A 23,146-nucleotide genomic window follows, 5' to 3' on the forward strand; every position below is an offset into this window, starting at 1 on the left:
ATTATGGCAAAATTCCAAGTAAGTAACAAACTCTTTATTGTTTTAATGACTTACATACACGATGTAGAAATTTAATTCAAGAAATTATGAAAAAATTCTCAGTAAGTAGCGATTTCTTTCTTGAAGTCAACTCTTGGATACACAATACGGAAATTTCATTTAAAAAATTATGAAAAAATTGTAAGCAAGTAACAAACTCTTTCCTGAAGTCACCTCTTGGATACACAATGCAGAAACTTCATTTAAGAAACTATGAAAAAATTGTAAGTAACAGTAAGTAACAATTTCTTTCTTGAAGTCAACTCTTGGATACACCATACGGAAATTTCATTTAAGAAATTATGAAAAAATTGTAAGCAAGTAACAAACTCTTTCCTGAAGTCACCTCTTGGATACACAATGCAGAAACTTCATTTAAGAAACTATGAAAAAATTGTAAGTAAGTAAAAAATTCTTTCTTGAAGTCACCTCTTGGATACACAATACAGAAATCTCATTAAGGAAATTATGAAAAAATTGTAAGAAAGTAGCAAATTCTTTCTTGAACTTACCTGCTGGATAAACAAAAAGACATTTCGTTCAAGAAATTATGACAAAATTCTAAGTAAGTAACAAACTCTTAATTGTTCTCATGACTTAGATATACGATGTAGAAATTTAATTCAAGAAATTATGAAGAAATTCTCAGTAAGTAACGCTCTTTTTTTGATCTCACCTGTTGGATATACAGTACAGATACTTCATTCAAGAAATTATGAAAAAATCGCAAGTAAGTAACTTTTTTTCTCTTTATCACAAACAATTTTCACTTAGATACACGATGTAGAAATTTAATTCAAGAAATTATGAAAAAATTCTCAGTAAGTAACAATTTCTTTCTTGAAGTCAACTCTTGGATACACAATACGGAAATTTCATTCAAGAAATTATGAAAATATTTGTAAGTAAGTAACAAGCTCTTTATTGATTTCACCTCTTGAATGTACAGTACAGATACTTCATTCAAGAAACGTGATTAAACACGTTTTGAAACTACATGCTATTTGCTTGCTTTTCCTTGGCACCTTTCCAAATGAGCGGGGATTCCCCACCGGTTCCTACACACTGCAAAAAAGTGAGCAGTACGAAAACTCCACGTTTTCAACCAAACTGGTTTTTTAGCTAAATCTTTGGAAACAGCCCAGCCTCTATTTCTGACCGTTTAAGTTTTGATGTTAGTGTTGTCAGTCAAAAGCTATGATCTTGAGAAAAGAGCTTGAGAAAATTGCCTGATTATCGAAAAATGGGGGAAACATCCTCCAAAAGTCGACAGGAATGCCCCCCGCCCGCGCTGTCTCGTTTATGTTTAATAAAATATGCAAACTCGACATGTCTTTATTTAATTTTTTAAGGTTAATTTAGACGAGGTTACGGGCGCGCACGTAACCTCGTCTAAATAAACCTTAAAAGCTGAAATAAAGCTACAATAACCTTGTTATGTAAACACACTTTATTATAATGCTCCATCTTCACTTTTTTTTTAAAGATATGACTTACGTGTTTATCATTCCACTGCGTAAAAAATACTGATTTAATACATGCAATAGATTAGGTAGTGTCAATAACCGGTCATAGAATACCGGTGGGGAAGTCACATCGTGTCTCTGACCAATCACAGAGCGCAATTGTTAGAACTGTAAGAATATTTTGACATTTTAAGTTATGTACAAAAAGAAAAAAAATAAATAAAGTTGAAAAATTTCGAAGTTTTAAAAAAGTTTGAATTAACCACTTTTAGGATATCGAGTGTCTTTACTGAAAAACTATTGCATTACAGAGTCTCTCAAATCCCGTAAAGCTATTTTAAAATGTATAACAATTATTTATTTAACAGAAATCCTAAATTTTGTTTTTAATGGGTATCAAGTAAAGAAAAACCACACGGAATCAGGCAACGGAGTCTCTCAAACCCCGTAAAGTTATTTTAAAAGATACAAGAACTACTTATTTACAACAAAATTTCGTTTTTAATGAGCACTAAGTAAAGAACAACCACACGGAATCAGGCAACAGAGTCTCTCAAATCCCTTAAAGCTCTTTTAAAAGATACAAGAACTACTTATTTAACACAAAAATTTCGCTTTTTAATGGGTATCAAGTAAAGAAAAACCACACGGAATCAGGCAACAGAGTCTCTCAAACCCCTTAAAGCTCTTTTAAAAGATACAATAACTACTTATTTAAAACAAAAATTTTGTTTTTAATGAGCTCTAAGTAAAGAAAAACCACACGGAATCAGGCAACAGAGTCTCTCAAACCCCTTAAAGCTCTTTTAAAAGATACAATAACTACTTATTTAACACAAAAGTTTAGTTTTTAATGTGCACCAATTAAAGAAAAACCACACGGAATCAGGCAACAGAGTCTCTCAAACCCCTTAAAGCTCTTTTAAAAGATAAAAAAACTACTTTTTTAAAACAAAAACTTCGTTTTTAATTAGCACTAATTAAAGAAAAACCACACGGAATCAGGCAACAGAGTCTCTCAAACCCCTTAAAGGTATTTTAACAGATACAAAAACTACTTATTTAAAACAAAAGCTTCGTTTTTAATGAACACTAAGTAAAGAAAAACCACACGAATGTAATAGTTTAGAAACAAAATTCAGTTTTTGCAAAAAAAAAAAATATTCACTTGTATTTTTCAGTTAAGTGCAAATTTTGTTATTTTTTGTCTGCTTTTCAAAATGTTCGTATTTAGAAGTCTGTCAGTTAACACTAAGCTGTAAATCGGGTAACTCTCTCACAGTAAAAATAGGCTTAGCAGTGATTAGATCTCATTGTCGGCGACAGTTCAATCAGATCAGAGTTGTACAAAATGGAATACCTTTTTGCAAATTGAGTTAGCTTCTATTTCATAGACAAAATATTTGAATTCCTTTTATTCAAATCACCTATCAAGTTATCAAAAAATATATGAAGTAGAAATCTGGTCTGTAAATGAACATTATAGCCATATCTGTAGTGAAGCGTTTTTCTATTCATAAACAAATTTTTAAAACTAAAAAGTTACCCCCTCCTCCCACAGAAAGTTCACAAAAGCACAATAGCCTTATCTGTAGTGAAGCGTTTTTCTATTCATAAACAAATTTTTTAAACTAAAAAATTACCCCCTCCTCACTCAGAAACTTCAGAGAGACACAATATCCGTATCTGTAGTGAAGCATTTTTCTACTCGTATGTTTCCCAAATATTTAACACGTATCAATTTTCCATATCATCCAACAAAACACAATTCCTCCTAGAATTATTTGAACTAAAAAGTTTCACCCTCCTCCCTCAGAAAGTTCACAAAAACACAATAGCCTTATCTGTAGTGAAGCGTTTTTCTATTCATAAACAGATTTTTAAAACTAAAAAGTTACCCCCTCCTTCCTCAGAAAGTTCACAAAAACACAATAGCCTTATCTGTAGTGAAGCGTTTTTCTATTCATAAAAAAATTTTTTAGACTAAAAAGTTACCCCCTCCTCCCTCAGAAAGTTCAGAAAGACACAAAAGCCTTATCCGTAGTGAAGCATTTTTTCTACTCGTATATTTCCCGAATATTTAATACGTACCATTTTTCATGACCATCCAACAAAACCCAAGTTTTCATATAAATTTTTACACATACAATTTACAACTTAATTTCACAAACATAATACAAACGATCTATAGCAATTTCTGTAGATAAACGTTTTTCGCTACATTCAAAAAATTTTTAAACTCATATTTTACCCCCTCCTCCCTCAGACAATCACACTCTAATTATCATTAGAAGCACCTTTCTTACCATTGTACATTCCCTTGCGACGCAAAACTTACCCTTTTTCCATCCAATCAAAAAAAACCCAATACAGCATATACTTATTTAAACTAACAAGTTACCCCCTCCTCCCTCAGAAAGGTAACAAAAACATAATAGACTTATCAGTAGTGAATTGATTTTCTCTTCATAAAAACAATTTTTAAAATAAAAATTTTCCCTCACCTCCCAAAGAAAGTTCACAAAAGCACAAAAAACGTAACTGTATTGACGCGTTTTTTCTAGTAGTAAAAAAATTTTTTAATAAAAAAAGTTACCCCCTCCGCCCTCAGAAAGACACAATAGCCTTATCTGTAGTGAAGCATTTTTTCTACTCATACGTTTCCCGAGTATTTAACACATACCTTTGTAGTGAAGCATTTTTCTACTCGTAAACTAATTTCTTAAACTAAATAGTTACCATCGCCATCCTCCCTCAGAAAGTTCAGAAAAACACAATAGCCTTATCTGTAGTGAAACATTTTTCTACTCGTAAACTAATTTCTTAAACTAAATAGTTACCATCGCCATCCCCCCTCAGAAAATTAAAAAAGACACAATCACCTTGTGTGTAGTGAAGTATTTTTCTAGTCTTAAACTAAATGAGTAATTACCCTTTTCAAAAACATTAATCATTCCATTAATGAAGCCATGAAACAAAACCAGTCTGATAGCATCACACAATCTTACTCCTAGTTCCAAAAAATGGAATGCATGTAGTGTTCGTAGTAATAGGTTTAAAAACCTATTAGCCAAGTTTAAAAAAAAAAAACCTAGAAAACCGACCAATCAAGTTATTATATTGGACTAACCACCAACTTTCTCTAATCGACTGACACAAAAAATCGATTTCATAATAGAAAACATGTCTACCAAGCCATGTAGAGCTCATTGTAATAGGCAAATGACCCTGGTAACCCAATTACTTGAAAATAAACACACATATCCACGCCTCAGGCTTGTGAAAGTGCATGTATATTTTCAAGTAATTGGGCCCTTACTACTGATAACAAAAATTCCGGTGTCGACGCACCCCCCAGGGTTCGGGGGCAGGCACTGCAAGCTATGCCATGGTGGCATATATGGTTCTTATGGAAGGGATGCTCGTATAAACTTCGGAGAGGGCTCACTTGAATGGAAATTGAAAGTTCTAGTTCAATTTTTAAGAGTCAAATGAGATGGGTGATCAACTAGCCCACCCCCGATTTTTTCTCGGCAAACCCATACGATACAAATTTCGAGATAGCCAATATTTTAATATAGTTCAAAGGTCCGACAACAAAAACTCTGGTGTCGACACATCCCCCCACGGCCCGGGGGGCAGGAATTGTAAATTATATCCTGGGGCCATATATTGTTCTTGTGAAAGGAATTCTCATACAAACTTCAGAGAGAGCTCATTTGATTTGAAACTAAAAGTTCTAGTTCACTTTCTCAGAGTCAAAAGTGGTCTGAGGGCAACTAGCCCTTTCCCCCCTCCGCGCCTTTTTCTTCCCCAAACCCATCCAATAAAAATTTTGAGGCGGTCATTTTGTTAAAAATAATTTCAAATACCAGATATTAAAACTCCAGGGCTGAAAAAAACATACAGTATAAAATGTCTCATAAGTTAACATAGTATTCACATGATGGTAAGACAGCTGACCTCATTGATGATGTTACTGTAAACCGAAGACTGGCAGGATCGATACTAGATACTAAGGTACATGGAAATGCTGTTACTGATGTTAAAAGTAAGGATCACTATCTAGTAGTGTCTAGGGTTAATTTAAAGCTGAAATTTAGGAAGGATAATTACCTTCGAGGAAGTTATAACGTTGGTTGAATCTAGGATGAGAATCTGAGAGAAATCTTCCGGGAACAGTTGTATACTAAATTGGAGACTTTAAAATTTGAATGTGTAGAAGATGGATGGAATAATTTATTTAAAATAATTTTTATAGACGCTGATGATGCCTTAGGGAAGAAAGTTGGAAACGTAGCTATGAAAACTAGTGAAAATGCTTAATATTTAATAGAGAGGAGGAGGGGGTTGGACAAGAATTATTTGAGTGGCAGATCGTATGAAAATAGGAGGAATATAAAGAAAAGGGAGAAAGCATTAAAATTTGGGTTAAGGATGTGAGGTGGAGACGATGGATAAAATTGTCGAAGATCTGGAAGATGCAGCAAGGCGGCTTAATAATAAATACTGTGCTAGCATGCTAATAAATTAAGAGGGAATGGTCAATCTGGACTAGTCCCTGTTAAAGATAGGAACGGGGCTGTAATTAGAGATAAGGAAAGAGTCCAAATGAAATGGGCAGAGCATTTTGAGAATACGCTAACCGTGATAGAGCTGCAGGAAAAGATATAGAAAAAAATGAAAAAAAGTCTGTGACACTTTGAAGGTGAATGAAGATTTATTTTGTAAGGAAGAATTAATGAAAGTACTAAAATGACTAAAAACCAATAAGGCCCAAGGTGTTGTTAGTGTGGTAAATGAGTGATAGAGATAAGTTACTGAATATTACGAATATAATTTTTGAATAAGGGGAAGTACCTAGCGACTTAAGGAAAATCTAATTAAATCCCTCAGTAAAAAAGATGATAATAGTGAGTATGGTAATTATAGGGGCATTAGCCTTGTTTCTGTAGAAAGCAAATTTCTTGGTATGATGATACTTTTCAGACTTAGAGATGCTGTAGATAAAGTTGTAAAAGAAAACAGTGTGGTCAAACAGTTCGTGGTAACGAACTGTAAGTAAGGAGCGACCCGGCTCTATGGTAACCGAAACTTTAAAAAACAGGATTTTGATACCAATAGATACATCAAAAGAATCAGATTTTAATTCTGATTTCAAATATATAAGTTTCATTAATCTTACCCATCAAAAGTTACGGGCCTGAGAAAATTTGGCTGATTTTCGAAAACAGGGGAAAATACCCCCTAGACAGCACAAAACCTTCCTTAAAATTACAACATTATATTCAGAGTAACATAGACCCCTACTCTAGAGGTTTCAAGCTCATATGTACAAAAATGTGGAATTTTCCATTTTTTGCCAGAAGAAAGATCACAGATGCATGTTTTTTTGTTTTTTTTTTTTTTTTTCTTTTTTTTTTTCCAGGGGTGATCGTATAAACCCAGCGGTCCTAGAATACCGTGGGAAGTCTAAGTGGAACGGAAATTAAAAGTTCTAGTGACCTTTTTAGGTGACAAAAAAAAATGGAGGGCAACTAGGCCCCTTCCCACGCTCATTTTTCCCAAAGTCACCCAATAAAAATTTCGAGATAGCCATTTTGTTCAGAATGGTTGAATATATGATAAAATGTCTTTTAGGATGACTTGATCCTCCAAAGTCCCCAGGGGGAGGGCTGAAATTTATGAACTTTACTCAATGTTAACATATAGCATTGGTTATTGGGAAGTATACAGACTTTTTCAGAGGAGATTTTTTCTGGTAGGTGGGGGAAGGAGAGGGTCGGGGGCTATATGGAAGGATCTTTCCATGAAGGAAGTTTTCCTGGGTGAAGGGACATTGCTATGAAGGGGGCGCCGTATTTCCCAGAATTATTAAAGAAAAAGATCAGGAATTAAATAAAAAAAAAACAAGTTTTTCAAATGATCAACTGATTGTTATTAAGAGGTCATTTTTAAAGAACTGTAAAAAAAAATTCGAACTATAGTTTAAAGAGCAGGGTATTGACTAGGGGGCGAACACCCTAATATACGTGTTAAAAATTTATGAATATAGAAGTTCGTTACGTAAGTTAATTCTAAGTTACGTATATTTATTACTAATAAAAACGTTCGTAAATAAAATTAAACAAGTTTCGAGAAAGCCATTTAACCAAATATAATATGCAAATTTTGTTTTAATTATTCATGTACGGTGAACCAAAATCAAAACCTGCATTAATTCAAAAACGTTCAAAAATTAAATAAAAAAACAAGTTTTTTTAACTGAAAGTAAGGAGCGACATTAAGACTTAAAACGAACAGAAGTTATTCCGTATATGAAAGGGACTGTCCCCTCCTCAACACCTCGCTCTTTACGGTAAAGTTTGACTTTCTCAAAACTCTATTTTTTTAAACAATAAAAAAACCTTAGCATAAAGAGCGAGGCGTTGAGGAGGGGACAGCCCCCTTCATATACGGAATAATTTCTGTTCGTTTTAAGTTTTAACGTCGTTCCTTACTTTCAGTTAAAAAACTTGTTTTTTTTTATTTTTTACAAGAAGGATAGAAGATGCGTTGACCAAATTTTCACTCTTAGATTAATAACTGAGAAGTGCCTGAGTCATCAAAAGCCTTTAAGTCCTCATTTTGAACAAGCGCTTGATTCAGCAAATAGAAGAGCTTTAGCGAAGGCCCTATCCTTGTATGGTAGGCCTACTCCAGATATACGTTAAAGTAATTAGTGCTATGTATGAGAATAATATTGCTGCGGTTAAGGTAGGAAATGAGGTTGTTAGCTGGTTTTGTATTAAATCCCGAGTTAAGCAGGGTCTCGTTCTATCGCCGTTTATATGGATAATTTTGATGGACTTCGTCGTAAGGAGCACATCAAAGCCAATGGGAGAACACGGAATCAAATGGGGAAGTGAAATTCTCATAAACTTAGATTATGATGATGATTTAAGGATCTAACATGAAAATGTTAGCAAAATGAATAAACCTTTAGAGGTTTTGCAGGTTCAGGGTGCAAGAATAGGTTTGAAAATTATTGTCAAGAAGACTAAGTCGCTAAGACTAGGAATAAGTGAAGATGAAGAGGTGATGCTGGATAATGAGAAAATCGATCACGTGGACAGCTTCACCTACTTAGGTTGTATAATTGGTAAAGATGGTGGGCGCAGTGAAGGTGTTAAAAGTAGAATAGCGAAGGCCCCTTGTGTTTTTTCACACTTGAAAAAGTTTGAAAGAATAGGAAAATAATTCTGCGAACCAAGATTAGATCATTGGAAGCAACAGTGATGACAGCGGTCAAGTTTAGTTCTGAAGTATGGGCGCTCCAAAAAACGAAGGAGTATTTGTTAGATGTTTTCCAAGGAAATTGCCAACGGATTGTTCTGGGTAACCGACGAGCCGACTGTATCTCAAACAGCAAGCTGTACGAAAAATGTGCTTCAATCCCGTTTCTAGTGCTCTAATGAGAGAAAGAATGTGATGGCTAGGACACATTCTGCGGATGAATAATGACAGATTACCAAATATTGTCATTGTCGGCCAACCGTCTAGGGAATGGGGTAGGAGGATGTCGTAAGGAAAAATTTAAAGGAAATAGGAAGGTTTTGGGAGGGTGTAAAGATGGAGGCTTTGAATATATTGGGACGGAGGAGGAGCGTACGTAGCTGCGCTGGCCTTTGGAGGATTGGTGCTGCAGTGAGTTAGTAGTAGTAGTATTAACAATATTTCTAAGATCAAAAAGCCATGATAATATTTAAAACCGTAACGGCAACCACACCTAGCCATAAGTCAGGGTGAGCATACCTGCACTGTATTGTAATCATAAAACTATTTGACTTAATTTTATTTATTAAACAAGTTGACAATCACCTATACTTAACACATTATAAAGCAAGCGCAAAATAAACGGAGTTCTTTATAAACTGGTCAAACCTCGCTAGCTAAATGGGTTAAAGTCCAGATATATTGAATTGCTATAAGCAATTTCTTTTTGTAGAGAGATGAACTCTTAATTGAACCTAATAATCAGGTCCCTCAAACAAAATTATCCTTAAGACCCTGGATGTTTTGTTTCGTGGGCAAATTTTCAAATGTCCCATCTTCAAGTTTGATTTAGCCTACATACGGATGTGGCATCTTCCAAAGCGTAACATCTTGCATTTGGCAACTTTACTTGTTGGCGCTTCAAACTTTAATTATAGACTATAGAATCATTAAGAAGTTATTTTCAAAGCGTCTAATGGATATAGTAACAGATGAGTCTCATGCACTAATCATTTAAACATGAAATGTTACATAAAACTACGCACCTTTCCCAAAGAATGAAGCCAGCATCATTTATTGTTGGCACTGTGTGCTGAGGGTTCATCTACGAAAAAAAGAATTATTATAATTATACGAAAAAAATAATCTAATAATCCACGGAAAGTTTTTTTCTCTGTTTCTCTACTTCTTATTCACCCTCTCTCTCTCTCTCTTTCTCTCTCCCTGTGACTTTACAATATTTTCATTTTGTATCTATTTTTATAATTTAGCTCACACCTTCAGAACTATTCGTGGTAATGAAAGCTATCCAAGGAGTGGCCCTTGTTTTCAGAAAAAAAAATGTAAATAGTTTATAACTTTTAGAAAATAATTACGAGTTCGAAACTTTATTGATCGAAATCAATAGCTTAAATCAACACAAAAATCAATCTTTTAAGGAAGTTTTTGGTACTAAATACAAAAGCAGGATACTCCGTATTTTTGTCGAGGACATCACAAATGCGCATTATAGGCTAATAAGGTGCAGGAAATTGCAATGCATTTTTTTTTTTTTACTATAATGTACAGAAAATCTGGAGAGTATATACTAAAACCCTGCAAAAATCCAAAACCGGAAAAAGCCCCAAAATTGAACTTAAAGGTCCAAATTTTAGCCAAAAAAAAAATAAATTCTTCAGCTTCAAATAAGTTTTGAAGGATCTTTTGCTATTTATTCAATAAAAAAAAGTTTTTCAACTGAAAGTAAAGAGCAACATTAAAACTTAAAGCGAATAGATTCTTACGTATATGAGTGGGTTGCCCCTCCTCAATTCGCTTCAAGTTCTGTTCGTTTTGAGTTTTAATGCTACTTCTTACTTTCGGGGAGGGGATCCTGGGAGGGTGTAATAGACAGGGATGGAGGAGGAGGCTTGGTGCTTCGGTGAGCTGTTAGTAGTAATTGTAGTAGTACTTACTTTCAGTTGAAAATTTTTTTCTTTAGTTTCTTTTCGCTTTTCAAATAATGCCGAGAAATCCGCCCCCCCCCCATGGAAAATTCCCTCCACACGAAAGATTCCTCCATACAAAGTTCCACCTATATGAAACACCCTTATCTCCGTAAAATTACCCCAGACAATTCCATCCTCGGTGAAAACTCACCCCAAAAAATTTCTTACGGACGATTCAGCCTGAAAAATTCTTCTTAGCATACCTTCATTAGAAAAAGACCTTAATTTCTGATGGTTTTTCAAATCATGCCAGAAATCCCTCCCTCGGTGGAAATTTTTTCCTGGAAATTCCCTTCAGAAATTGACTTCCACTCTTCCCCACGAAAAAATCTTCCAAAGAATCCGAGCCCTGAAAATTTTTCACAGACAATTCCCCCGGAACATCTCCACATGAAAAATTGAGCCAGCAAAGAGAAAGTAAGACAGAAAAAGAATTTCGTATCGGAATTCTGGCAAATTTCCCCAGTGTAAGTTTCCCATGGAAATTTCACCCCCGGAAACTTCCCTTCCCAAGGAAAATTTTCTTCGTGGAAAATTCCTCCGGTAGAAATCCCCCCCATCCCCGAAAATCTCTGGATACTTCCAAATAACAAATACTATATGTAAACAATGGGCAAATTTCATACATTACAGCCTACAAATTTATACTTTAGAACGTGTCTTAGCGAAGTAGTGAAACTAGTCAAGGCACATAGGGAAATATTTTTGGAGTGAGATGAAGTGGCGGGGAGGGTGGTGATTTGAGGTTAACACATGTATTTCTCAAGAAAGCAACTATTACTGCAAGTATTTTGCCAGAAAAACCCTCTTTCTTGAATATCATAAAATTTGTACTTTCTAAGTGAACTAGTGAAACAAAACTAGGCACGCACCACAAAAATCCATGGAGGGACTGAGATTCATAATGGGCGTATTGATTTGGAAAAAAAATGGCACAAATTGATGACTTATAAGCATAACGTTAAGACTTACCAGGAATACCAAAAATCCTGGTGGAGAGACACAGGATGGATGGCGCCAACCTATTACAGGTGCCTAGACCGGGCAGTTTTGAAGTCACACTTTTAGATTTTTTTTCCGGAATAAATTTCAAAAGTCATCGCACTGACCTTGACCTTGGCTCTCTATATTTAACTGGCACTTTAGCGTTGTTTGTGTTGCTAAAACATTTTACAGCGCTTGTAATTTAAAACATCAAAGAGCTACTTCAGAAATGTAATTAGATATTTGGATATGCGAATGCGAAGGTCCAGCGGTCATGTTCTTCAGAGACATGGTGGTTAATTCTCTTCACATACAAGCACAGAAACTTCTTCTGGCATCGTGTTTTTACGAATTGCAGTAAAAATTAAAATAGCCTCTTTGCGTGAAAACAGTCTAATAAAATATTTTAAGGCGATGCGTTACCTTAAAGAATCACCCTATCTCGTCCAATAAACTTTTAGTTTATGTGGCCAAACTATTCAGAATTGACTGCTCGATCTTGCCAAAGCCGTAGCTTGTAGAGATTGGATAAGAAATCCGAACAAACGACAGAAAACTAAAAGCCGACACAAAATTTCCTGGAAACCATAGAAAAACTATTTAACTTCCTAGTTTTGTGCCGGAGATAGATATTTTCAGTTTTAAAAAACTTATATCATCACAACATTTGAATTTTGTCTTTAAAAGCAAAGAAATGAGTTCAAAGATGAAAAACGGGTCTGTGGCCAGTAAATGAGAACGAACAGAACAAAAATCAAAAAAATATTTCGCCCGTATGCAACAAGGTGTCTTCAGAGTAGAGAAAAAAAAACAAAAAAAAACAAGAAACTAAAACTAAAAATTATAACTGACAATATATATAAAACTAAAATAGACTAACTATAAAATGTAAAATAAAATTACTCACATATTACTTTAGGTAATACTCACAGTACTCACTTTGCAATCACTCACATATACTTTATGTGAGTAAATGTATATCATATATATTTTTTTTTTCTTTTTTTTTGGACCAGGGCACTTCCTATAGAAGTTGTCGTAGAAACTTCGAAAAGGGCTGATTCAATTGAAAATTGACAACCCTCATACTTTTTCAAGACCAGAACATGATTTGCACTTTACTGGAAACAAAATACATTCTACGGTCATTTTTTCTGTAAAGTACGAATTATATTCTGGTCTTGAGAAGGCAAGGGGGTTGTCAGCCTTACTCTTATTAATTTTGCTCGTTTTGAGCTTGAATCGATTATATATTGTAATTGTTCGTTTTGGGCTTCATTTATTTATTGATGGTGATTTGTGGTAGTTTTACGCTCGGAAGATTATTTCAATTTATTTCTGGTTATTTTTGGTTTTGCGAAGCTCTTTACTTTTCTTTGAAAAACCTGTTTTGTCGAAAAAGTTTTTCAAATTAATCAAGTTAAGAAAGACCAAGTTTTAACTTGAAAAGTCAGCACAGTTTATGAGATTTGTATGTAGAAGTATCCAAAAAGCCCACTTCACGAACATAATGGTTGTCAGAAAGCCGCTTTGGTTTGGAGACTTAATGTCATTTCCTTCATCTTGTTCGGGCCTCCAAATCTTAAAAATGTGCCTCACTTTGCTCGGATCTTTGGCACTAACACGCTTATTATCATGACGCCATATGTTCTTCATTCATCAGATACAATAAGTATCAAACTTTAGAACACCCTTTCTCGAGGCCTCTCCCCCTACTGCAAAAATTCAAAGTCCTCATAATCAATCGAAATTATTCTAATCTCTGTTCCAGCTTTTTCCCCAGCAGTTATTTTTTCTTTAATTATCTCTTTACATAATTTAGTTTTTCGTTTGCAATTCATTGTGATTCTCGCTTGTTGAGCGTCATTTTTGTTTATGATTCGAAGCAATTCTCCCTTTCGCTTGTTTTCTAACCACAGATCTCGCTGTGCTTCATTTTCGTTCATCATTACTTCAGACATTTTTTCATGCCTTTTGCTTTAGGTGCTTGGAGTCATTTGTCACCTTGTATATTTTCGCATACGTCTGCTTCCTATTCGACTTATCATGCTTGTTGTCACATGTCTTCAAACTGCAAATTTTGTTGTGGGTTATTTTCCTTTGCGATTTCTTATGATTTTTGCTGTCGCTTGTCTTTAACAGCAGATACTTTGTGAACCATTTTTCTTTTCGATTCGTTTTGATACTCGTTGTCACAAGTCTTCTAAGTGCAGATTTTATTGTCCACTATTTATAATTTGGATTCGTCACGCGGCAGGCTTATATATTTATTTCTCCCTGTCGCTTGTCTTCTAACCGCAGATTAATGTGATTTCTTTTCCAGCTTTTTCCCCAGTAATTACTTTTGCTTTAAATATCTTGTTACATAATTCAGTTTTTTTTTTAATCCATTACGATTCTTGGTCGTTGTACGTTATTTCGTTTACGATTTGATGTCATCCTCGCTGTCGCTTGTCTTTTAACCGCAGATTTCATTGTCCATCATTTTTATTTGCAATTCGCTATGATACTTGTTCTCACATGTCTTCTAATCCAAAGGATTTTAATAACTACCCCCAAGGCACTTTTAATACTTTCCACGCTGACTGAACCTAGAGACCCCTGAAGATGAACACTTGACAATTGCTTCCGTTTACATTTTTCACATTTTATGGATATTGATTATCCAACAACCCCCGTCGGGTAACTTAATAATTATAGCCTTATTTTTAATACTTCTAAATCTAAAAATACTATCACTATTTTACATATGCAGACATTTTTTAAGCCATCCCCTAGTAAAATTTCATTGTGGGTTGCTGAGATGTTACACAAAACTAGTGTTAAAGTTAATAAAGCGCTAACACCAATTTAAATTTAGTAAAGGTAAATTGAAGAATTACTTTCACTGAAGATAAGCTTACCTGCACAAACCATGGATGCTTATGTTCAGCCTTTTGATACATGTCAATCTTTCGCATGTCAACATCCAATCCTAGAGCTTTAATGCACATCATCACTGAACGACATGACGGAGAGCCAGGCATATAGATAAATTCAATATCACTGTACACCATATTGATCGCAAGTAACCCGTGCCTACATAGAAAACTAGAATTAGAACTAAATATGCACTGTTATACGAGCAATCGGAGGCCTTAGTGGCCTGTGCATGCTATATGCAAACAGATTACAGAAAAGAGCGTATCAGTAATATCCAAGGAACGGCTGAGGGTATCAAGTTGAAACTCTGAGGGCTTCTACTACTGCTACTACTATTACTAGTGCTACTTCCGTTACTGTTACTACTATTGAACCAAATCAAAAGGGTTTAAGCCTACCCACCGTGTCAAAATGGCATAGGTACAATATCTCAGGCACTAAATATGGTATCAAGTTAAAACTTCCTGGGGAAGTCGAGGAGTATGTAAAACTAAATGTATGTTAAATGTATGCCCTAGATGTATGCTGGTTGTCAAAAGGGCGGATCAGCAATATCTCAGGAACTGATGGTATTAAGTTGAAACTTTCAGGGTTACAATGACCACTCCTGTTGCTGCTATTACTGCTATGGAAATAAATCAAAATAGTTTAATTACATCCAGGTTTTTAAAATGGCACAGATGCAGCATTTCAGGAACGGAACAGGGCATTAAGTAGAAACTTTCAAGTTTTTGTTGGTATAATACTGAATCAAAAGGTACAATGTGCATGCAGGTTGTCAAAAACGTATCAGCAATATCTCAGGAACGGCTGAGGGTATTAAATTGAAACTTTCAGGGCTACTACAACTACTAACACATCTACTACTATTACTACAACTACTAATTATGCTGCTATTACTACTACTACTACTGCTTCTGCAACTATTTGTGACTGCAACTACGACTCTTACAATTGCAACTACTTGTTACTGCTTGCGTCTGCAACTACTTGCGACTGTGACTATTTGCAACTACGAATACTTGCGACTACGACTAATTGCAATTTCGACTCCAACTGCCAATGACTGCAACTGCGACTACTTGGAACTGTGATTGTGACTACCCCAACAACTGCTTGTGTTTACAGCTAATTTTGACTACGAACACGACTACTTGGGAATGTGACTGCGACTATCTGACACAGTGACCGCGACTACTTGCGACTGCAACTGTGATTACTTGGAACTGCGACTGCATGCGACTTGTTGTTACGAATACCGTTGAACTAAATGAAAAGAGTCTTAACTGCATCTGGGTTGTCAAAATGGCAAAGATGCAATATCTCAGAAATCAAGTAGCGTAATAAACTGAAACTTTCAGGGAAAGTTGAGGGGACGTAAAACTAATTCAAAATCAACTATGCGCGTACAGATCGTCAAAAGGACGTATGCACGATATCCCAGGAAAAACTAAAGAAAAACGTTGGAACTTCAGTGTATGTTGCCGTGAATAATGAGCAAAATCAAAAGACATCTATATTCAATCTTATCAAAAGGGCATACATATGTTTTATCAGGAAAGGCTAAGAGTTTTAAGGTAAAAATGACAGGGTATATTAAGTGAGAAGTTGAGCTGAATCCAAACACACTATATGCATCAATGACTGTCAAAAAAGTTTATCGGTGATATCTTGGGAAAGGCCACGAGAATTAAGCTGAAACTTTCAGAATCTGGAGGGTAATGGTTGATTAATACTTTTATATACTCAAGGTTGTAACAAGACGGGGGCCAGAAATCTGTCAGCGCAATAAAACCCCAAAATTTAAGCAGATTTTTAACCCATTTATTTGAATACTATTCCCCGTACCCATCCATACAAAGCACCATAGTATAAGCATTATTAAAAGCTGTAGCAACACTTTGTGCAGCATATAGATAGTAAGCCAAAATCTGGATTCATATAGAAAAAAACCAGAAAATATTTAAAATATCATTTTCTTAACCAATAGAAATGACAACGCAGATTAAAAAAACGAACAGAAATTAATTTTAAGCAATTTTTCCATAAAAAAAAGTTTTTGAAAGAGAATTAAACAACTAAATCAAACAGTTCGTGATAAAAAACTGTAAGTAAGGAGGGACCTGGCTCAATAGTAACCGAAACTCTGAAAAACGGAATTCTGATACCAAGAGATACAACAAAAGAATCAGATTTTTATGCTGATTTCAAATATATAAGTTTTACCAAGTTTAATCTTACCCAACAAAAGCAACGCACCTGACAAAATTGGGCTGATTTTCGAAAAAAGGGGAAAAGACCCCCTAAAAGTTATAGAACCTTAATGAAAATCACACCATCATATTCAGCGTATAAGGGAACCCTACTGTAGAGGTTTCAAGCTCCTATCTACAAAAATGTGGAATTTTCCATTTTTTGCCAAAAGAAAGATCACGGATGCGTGTTTATTTGTTTTTTTGTTGTTTTTTTTTCTTTTCCCCAGGGGTGATTGTATTGAGCCAGTGGTCCTAGAATATCGTAGGAGGGCTCAAGGGAACGGAAATTAAAAGTTCTAGTGCCCTTTTTAAGTGACAAAAAAAATGGAGGGCAACTAGGCCCCCTCCCACGCTCATTTTTTTCTCAAAGTCACCCAATTAAAATTTTGAGATGGCCATTTTGTTCAACATAGTCGAAAATTTAATAAATATCTCATTAAGGATGACTTAAGCCCCCACATTTCCCAGGGGAAGGGCTGCAAGTTATGAACTTTGCCCATTGTTTACATATAGTATTGGTTAATGGGAAGTATACAGACAATTTCAGGAAGGATTTTTTGTCTGGTGGGGGGGGGGGGCGGGAGGACGGGGTTACTCGGGAGAATATTTCCGTGGAGGATGTTTCTTTGGGGTAAGGGACAAGTCTATGAAGGGGGCGCCGTATTTTCAAGCATCATTTAAAATACGATTAGAAATTAAAACAAAAACAAGTTTTTTCAACTGAAAGTAAGAAGGAATATTAGAACTTAAAAAGAAAAGAAATTATTGCGTATATGAGGGGGGTCTCCCCCAAGTCAATATCTCGCTCTTTACGCTACAGTTTTTTTTATTGCTTTCAGAAGAACTATCTATTATGATTAAACGGACTTTGTGATTCAGGGTTTTGTTATTTCAATTTTTTTTAACTTTTAAGTTAAAGAGCGTGTTATTGACTAAGGGGAGAACCCCCTCATATACGTAATAACATATACGTAATAAAAAAAACAATAAAAAAAAACAATAAAAAAAAACAAGCGATACGGCTCAATAGTAATCGAAACTTTTAAAAACGAAATTTTGATGTCAATAAATGTATCAAAAGAATGGGCTTATAATGCTGATTCTAAATATATAAATCCTATTAAATTTAGTATTACTCATCAAAGGCTACGAGCCTGAGAAAATTTACCTGATTTTTTAAAGAGGGGGAAAACATCCCCTACAAGTGAAAGAATTTTAATGAAAATCACACCGTCAGATTCAGCGTATAAGAAAACCCTATTACATAGGTTTCAAGCTCATATCTGCAAAAATCTGCAACTTTGTATTTTTTGCCAGAAGAAAAATATACGAATATAGAAGTTCGTTACGTAAGTTAATTTGTAAATTACGCCAGAACCAAATTTAGAGACAGCCATTTAGCAAAAGAAAAGTAAAATTTTCATGCAAATTTTGTTTATTTATTCAATGACGGTGAGCCAAAATAAAAGCTGCATTAACTAAAAAACGACCAGAAATTAAATAATCGCTCTTTACGCTAAAGTTTTTTATTGTTTTAAAAAATAAAGTTGTGAGACAGAGTAAAGAGCGAGGCGTTGAGGAGGGGACAGTCCTTTCAAGTTCAATTAAATGAGCCCCTTTTGAAATTTCTAAGACAACGCTATCTATACAAACCTTAGATGTCCCCAGGGCATGACTTAAAACCTTTTCCCTGGGGGCTCTGGGGGGTTTGCCATCCTCAAAGACCTAATTTCCATAACTTTCAACTACGTTGAACAAAATGACTATCTCAAAACTTTGATTGGATGTGTTTGGGGAAAAGGTGGGCGTGAGAGGAGGGTTAGATACCCTTCAATCACTTTCGACAATTAAAAAGGGCACTAGCCCTTTGAATTTCCAATCAAATTAGCCCTGTTTCTAGTTTCTACGACAAAGCTTTCAATACAAACCTTATATGCCCCCAATCCCATTCAAGGTAAATATTTAGTGGTTGGCCACTTCTGAAGGAAACCTGTTAAACAAATAAAAGCAGTATTATTAAATCCCTTATTTTATACTCTTTCCAAATATAATGGTCACTTTTCCAACAATGCATCCCATACTCCCCCGCCCTCTAATGATCATAGGTATAAGCCTAGGAATAAAAAAAAAAACTTCAAAAAACCACTAAAACAATGAAATTCTTACTTTATGATATGTAGCATGTTTTTAGTAATTAGATTAGTATGTTTCCTTCCATTGTTATCGACTTTTAAAAATTATTTCAAATAATATTTACATTCGCAATTCTATTGTTCTTAGCCTACTCAGGCCAAAATAAATTTAATCGAGTCGAGACTGCAAAAACCGTTTTAACCCAAGAACGTGTGACGCATCATGAGATTTAATTAATGGAGAAATCAAACAGTTCGTGGTAACGAACTGTAAGTAAGGAGCGACCCGGCTCAATAGTGACCGAAACTCTAAAAAACGGAATTTTGATACCAATAGATACATCAAAGAATCGGATTTTTATGCTACTTTCAAATATATGAGTTTCATAAAGTTTGGTCAATCAAAAGTTACGAGCCTAAGAAAATTTCCCTTATTTTCTATAAAAGGGGGAAACAAGGGGGAAGATGATGGATGCGTGTTTATTGTTTTTTTTTTAGGGGTGATCGTATCGACCCAGTGGTCCTAGAATATTGCGAGAGGGCTCATTCGAGCGGAAATTAAAAGTTTTAGTGCCCTTTTTAAGTGACCAAAAAATAGGGAGGGTAATTAGGCCCCCTCCCAAGCTCATTTTTTCCAAAGTCACCCGATCAAAATTTGGAGATGACCATTTTGTTCAGCATAGTCGAAGAATCTAATAACTATGTATTTGAGGATGACTTAATCCTCCACATCCCCGGGGGAAGGGCTGCAAGTTATGAGCTCTGCCCATTGTTTACATATAGTATTGGTTATTGGGAAGTATACAAACGTTTTCAGGGGGGATTTGTTCTGGTGAGGGGGTTCGGCAAGAGTGGGTTACGTGGGAGGATCTTTCCATGGAGGAATTTTTCATGAGGGAAGGGAACTTTCTATGAAGGGGGCATCGGATTTCCCAGCATTATTTAAAAAACAATCAGAAATTAAATTAAAAAAACAGTTTTTTAACCTGAAAGTAAGGAGCAACATTGAAATTTAAAACGAACATAAATTATTACGCATATGAGGGGGTTTGCCCCCTAGTCAATACCTCGCTCTTTATGCTAAAGTCTTTTCAGTACTTTCAAAAGAGCTATTCATCCTAATTAAAGGGCCTTTGTGATTCAGAGGGCATTCTTAAGGAACTGGAACAAAATTCAACTTTAGCGTAAAGAGCGATGTATTGACTAGGGGGTTAACCTCCTCATATACGTAATAATTTCTGTTCGTTTTCAGCTTTGATGTTGCTCCTTACTTTCAGTTGAAAAAGCTTGTTTTTTTTTATTTAATATATTACCAAGGCTAACTCTGGAACAATCAGGGGAGTGGGAATGCATTATCATAAATTGAGACTGATTTTTGGAAGTGCATTAGGTAAAATTCTAGTTTATGGGCTTTTTGCTATCTTAGAAATTAGTTAATTTAGACGAATGAAAATTCCAGGAGTGCATCCACAGTGTTAATGATGTCCTGGGGAGATATTTTTAAGCATCTGCCTCCACATCTGCTCCCTCCAGAGGGAGCTGACCTTTAATGATCCTTAATAATCTTTATCTTATAAAAGTGAATCCTTGTAAAATAGATCTTCAGCTAAAATGGAGCACAGGAAAGTGTTTTGGTACTTACGCATTATCCAGAAAACACGCGAGAATTGGATCGCGAAAAACTAGCCAAGCAACATCCTTAACAAGACAATTCGGTACTTGGGCATTATATGGGCAGTTACAAGGAAACCAGTCATGAAAAACCCGTTTTGACGGGTTAATTCAAGACACCACTATAAAGTAATGGAATGCATAGTGTGGTTTTCATTGCGTATACGATATTTAAACTGTTGTTTTTTGGGGTTTAGAGGGGGAAGGTACCAAGATTAGGTTAGGTTACGTATTTAATATATGCAATGCTTTACCCCTCCCCCACCCCCTAATGTGCAAATGTATAGCCAAAATTAGTTTATAAACTATTATATATTCATCCTATTTTATTTTATTTCATTAGCATTAACCAAACTTGACTTTTTAGAAATGCCCATATAATGCCCAAGTACCGACAATTCTTTTGTCTCGCTACGCAAACAGGGGTTTCTTATTGCGTGAACAATACTTAAATTTTAGTTTTTAGGGGTGGAGGGGCAAAAAAAAGGTACTTGGGTTAGGTTACGTATTTAATATATGCTATGCTTTACCCCCCCCCCCCCTAATGTGCAAATATATAGCCCAAATTTGTTTCTAAACTATTATATTTTTATCATATTTTCTTTCATTCATAAGCATTAACGAAACTTCACTTCTCGCGTTTTTTTTTTTATAATACATAAGTACCAGTGTTTTGAAGCTCATACTTTTGCTCCATCCCAATTAAAAAGATTCTAAAGATCTGCAAAATGATTTCTTGAATTTAAGAAAAAAAACCTTTGATATGACTTAAAATTCTACTGAAATAACAGGAATTGCATTTTTCACAAACTAAAGCCAATGAAAAAAAAAAGAGATTAAAAACTCAAAACTAAGGTAAAACGTTTTTTGTTAGAATTCAGATATATACCCGACAATATTTACAATCTTCCAAACCCTAGAGATATGGAAAGGGTAGACAGAGTAGCTTGACATTACTATTACAGGGCATATTTTTGGTCATGGAATCTTTCTTAAAAGTTTCATTTACCAAACATAACTAATTTTAAAGAAGGCAAGAAACGCCTAAACAAGGATTTTACGGAGCATAAAATAAGGAGCCTAATGGTATTAATTTTATTTGTCTATCGTATTTCCTTCACCAGCGGCCAGCTACTAAATATGTACCTAATCCGATTCTGCATTTAATACACCGGTGCAATTGCACCCCCCCCCCCCCTCTTCCTAGTGCATGAATATTACCCTAATCAATAAACAAAAGTCCAGTTTTGCTCATCTTTTTTTTCAAATTGGCATTATGAACTAACTGTTGATAAGTATAAAAATAATACGGACAAATCAACGAAATCAGCAAACTTCTATATATGACCTATAGCTATATCTAGGCGTTAGGGGCATGGGCGCCCATCAGGGGGGGGGGGGGGCAGGAGGCGCCATCCCCTCCTAGCTGAATGATTCTGTTGTATTTTTATATTTTTGTTTTGAAATTTCTATTATATAGTATTAAAAGTGCCAATTAGACCAAGTAATCCCCCCTGGAATTCAGCTTATGGGCGTCCATGGTTAGGAGAGGGGCTGTTGGATGTAATTATTATGTTTGGAAATACTGTTGAATAGAGAATGATATGTTTTTGTTTTTTTTACAGTTTGACATTTGGGTTACAACAGAATATTGCCAAAAAATATCGCACAAATATATTTCATATCAATAAAATCGAACCATATTCATATTGTTTTAAAGATTATGTCCCTTGTTTAGGTATAAATCTGAAGTGAAATTTCAGGCAACTGAACTTACAAATTTATGTACACTGTTTATGCGAATTACCGAATATCCTAACAGTGGAGAACTTTGTACAAGACTGGCAAATTATAATAGGATCGGCAGGATGGATGCTGAGTTTGAAGCGGAACTGTAACCAAAAACTAGTCGAGAGTAGTAATCCAGAATCCAGATTGGTCAATTGCTTAAGGGAGAGCAACTGCGAGCTGCACAAAAATGGTGGTGGTTCTATGATCAGTTTTCTTTTGCTGGATGCAAATAAACTTACGAAATAACACGGATAAGAAATGAAACCTAAAACAAACAGAAATTACCATAAATAAGAGTAAGCCCCCCAAGCTAGAGTGACAATCATGTTTTACTAAAAACTGAATATGTTTAATTCTAACTTATATCTAAATTAAAATCTAAAAAGTTTATATCTAAGGATAAAATTATTTAATGCTAACATATTTTCTGAAAAACCTTATTCGAACTTCACCATAACAATTTGGGGGACCCGGGGGAAGTGACAATCCCCTGACCATAGAGAGTAATCTTTGTCCGATTGAATTTTAGCATTACTCTTCATTTTCATTTAGAAAAAATATTGGTTTATTTCTTTATTTATATTTCATTAAAAACCCTATCCAGGGCTCTCTTATATATGAAAGTGTACGACCCCCTTTAGAAA

General features: G+C 35.0%; 1 protein-coding gene across 1 annotated transcript in view; it reads right to left on the bottom strand.

The window, feature by feature from the left end:
• LOC148952134 (glutathione S-transferase 1-like) overlaps window positions 1-22,606 on the bottom strand; it is a 135,173-nt gene extending 112,567 nt beyond the window's left edge. The window contains exons 1-3 of the mRNA XM_089089578.1: window positions 22,489-22,606; window positions 14,635-14,809; window positions 9,806-9,864 (exon numbers count right to left, since the gene is read on the bottom strand). Coding sequence (XP_088945704.1) covers window positions 9,806-9,864; window positions 14,635-14,787 — 212 coding nt within the window. The 5' untranslated portion in view covers window positions 14,788-14,809; window positions 22,489-22,606. The remainder of the gene's footprint in view (window positions 1-9,805; window positions 9,865-14,634; window positions 14,810-22,488) is intronic.
• Between the last annotated feature and the right edge of the window lie 540 nt (window positions 22,607-23,146).

The sequence above is a fragment of the Artemia sp. Qi Xiang Cuo genome, chromosome 5 (genome assembly GCF_049724085.1).
Source record: "Artemia sp. Qi Xiang Cuo chromosome 5, ASM4972408v1, whole genome shotgun sequence".
Lineage (NCBI taxonomy): Eukaryota > Metazoa > Arthropoda > Branchiopoda > Anostraca > Artemiidae > Artemia > Artemia sp. Qi Xiang Cuo.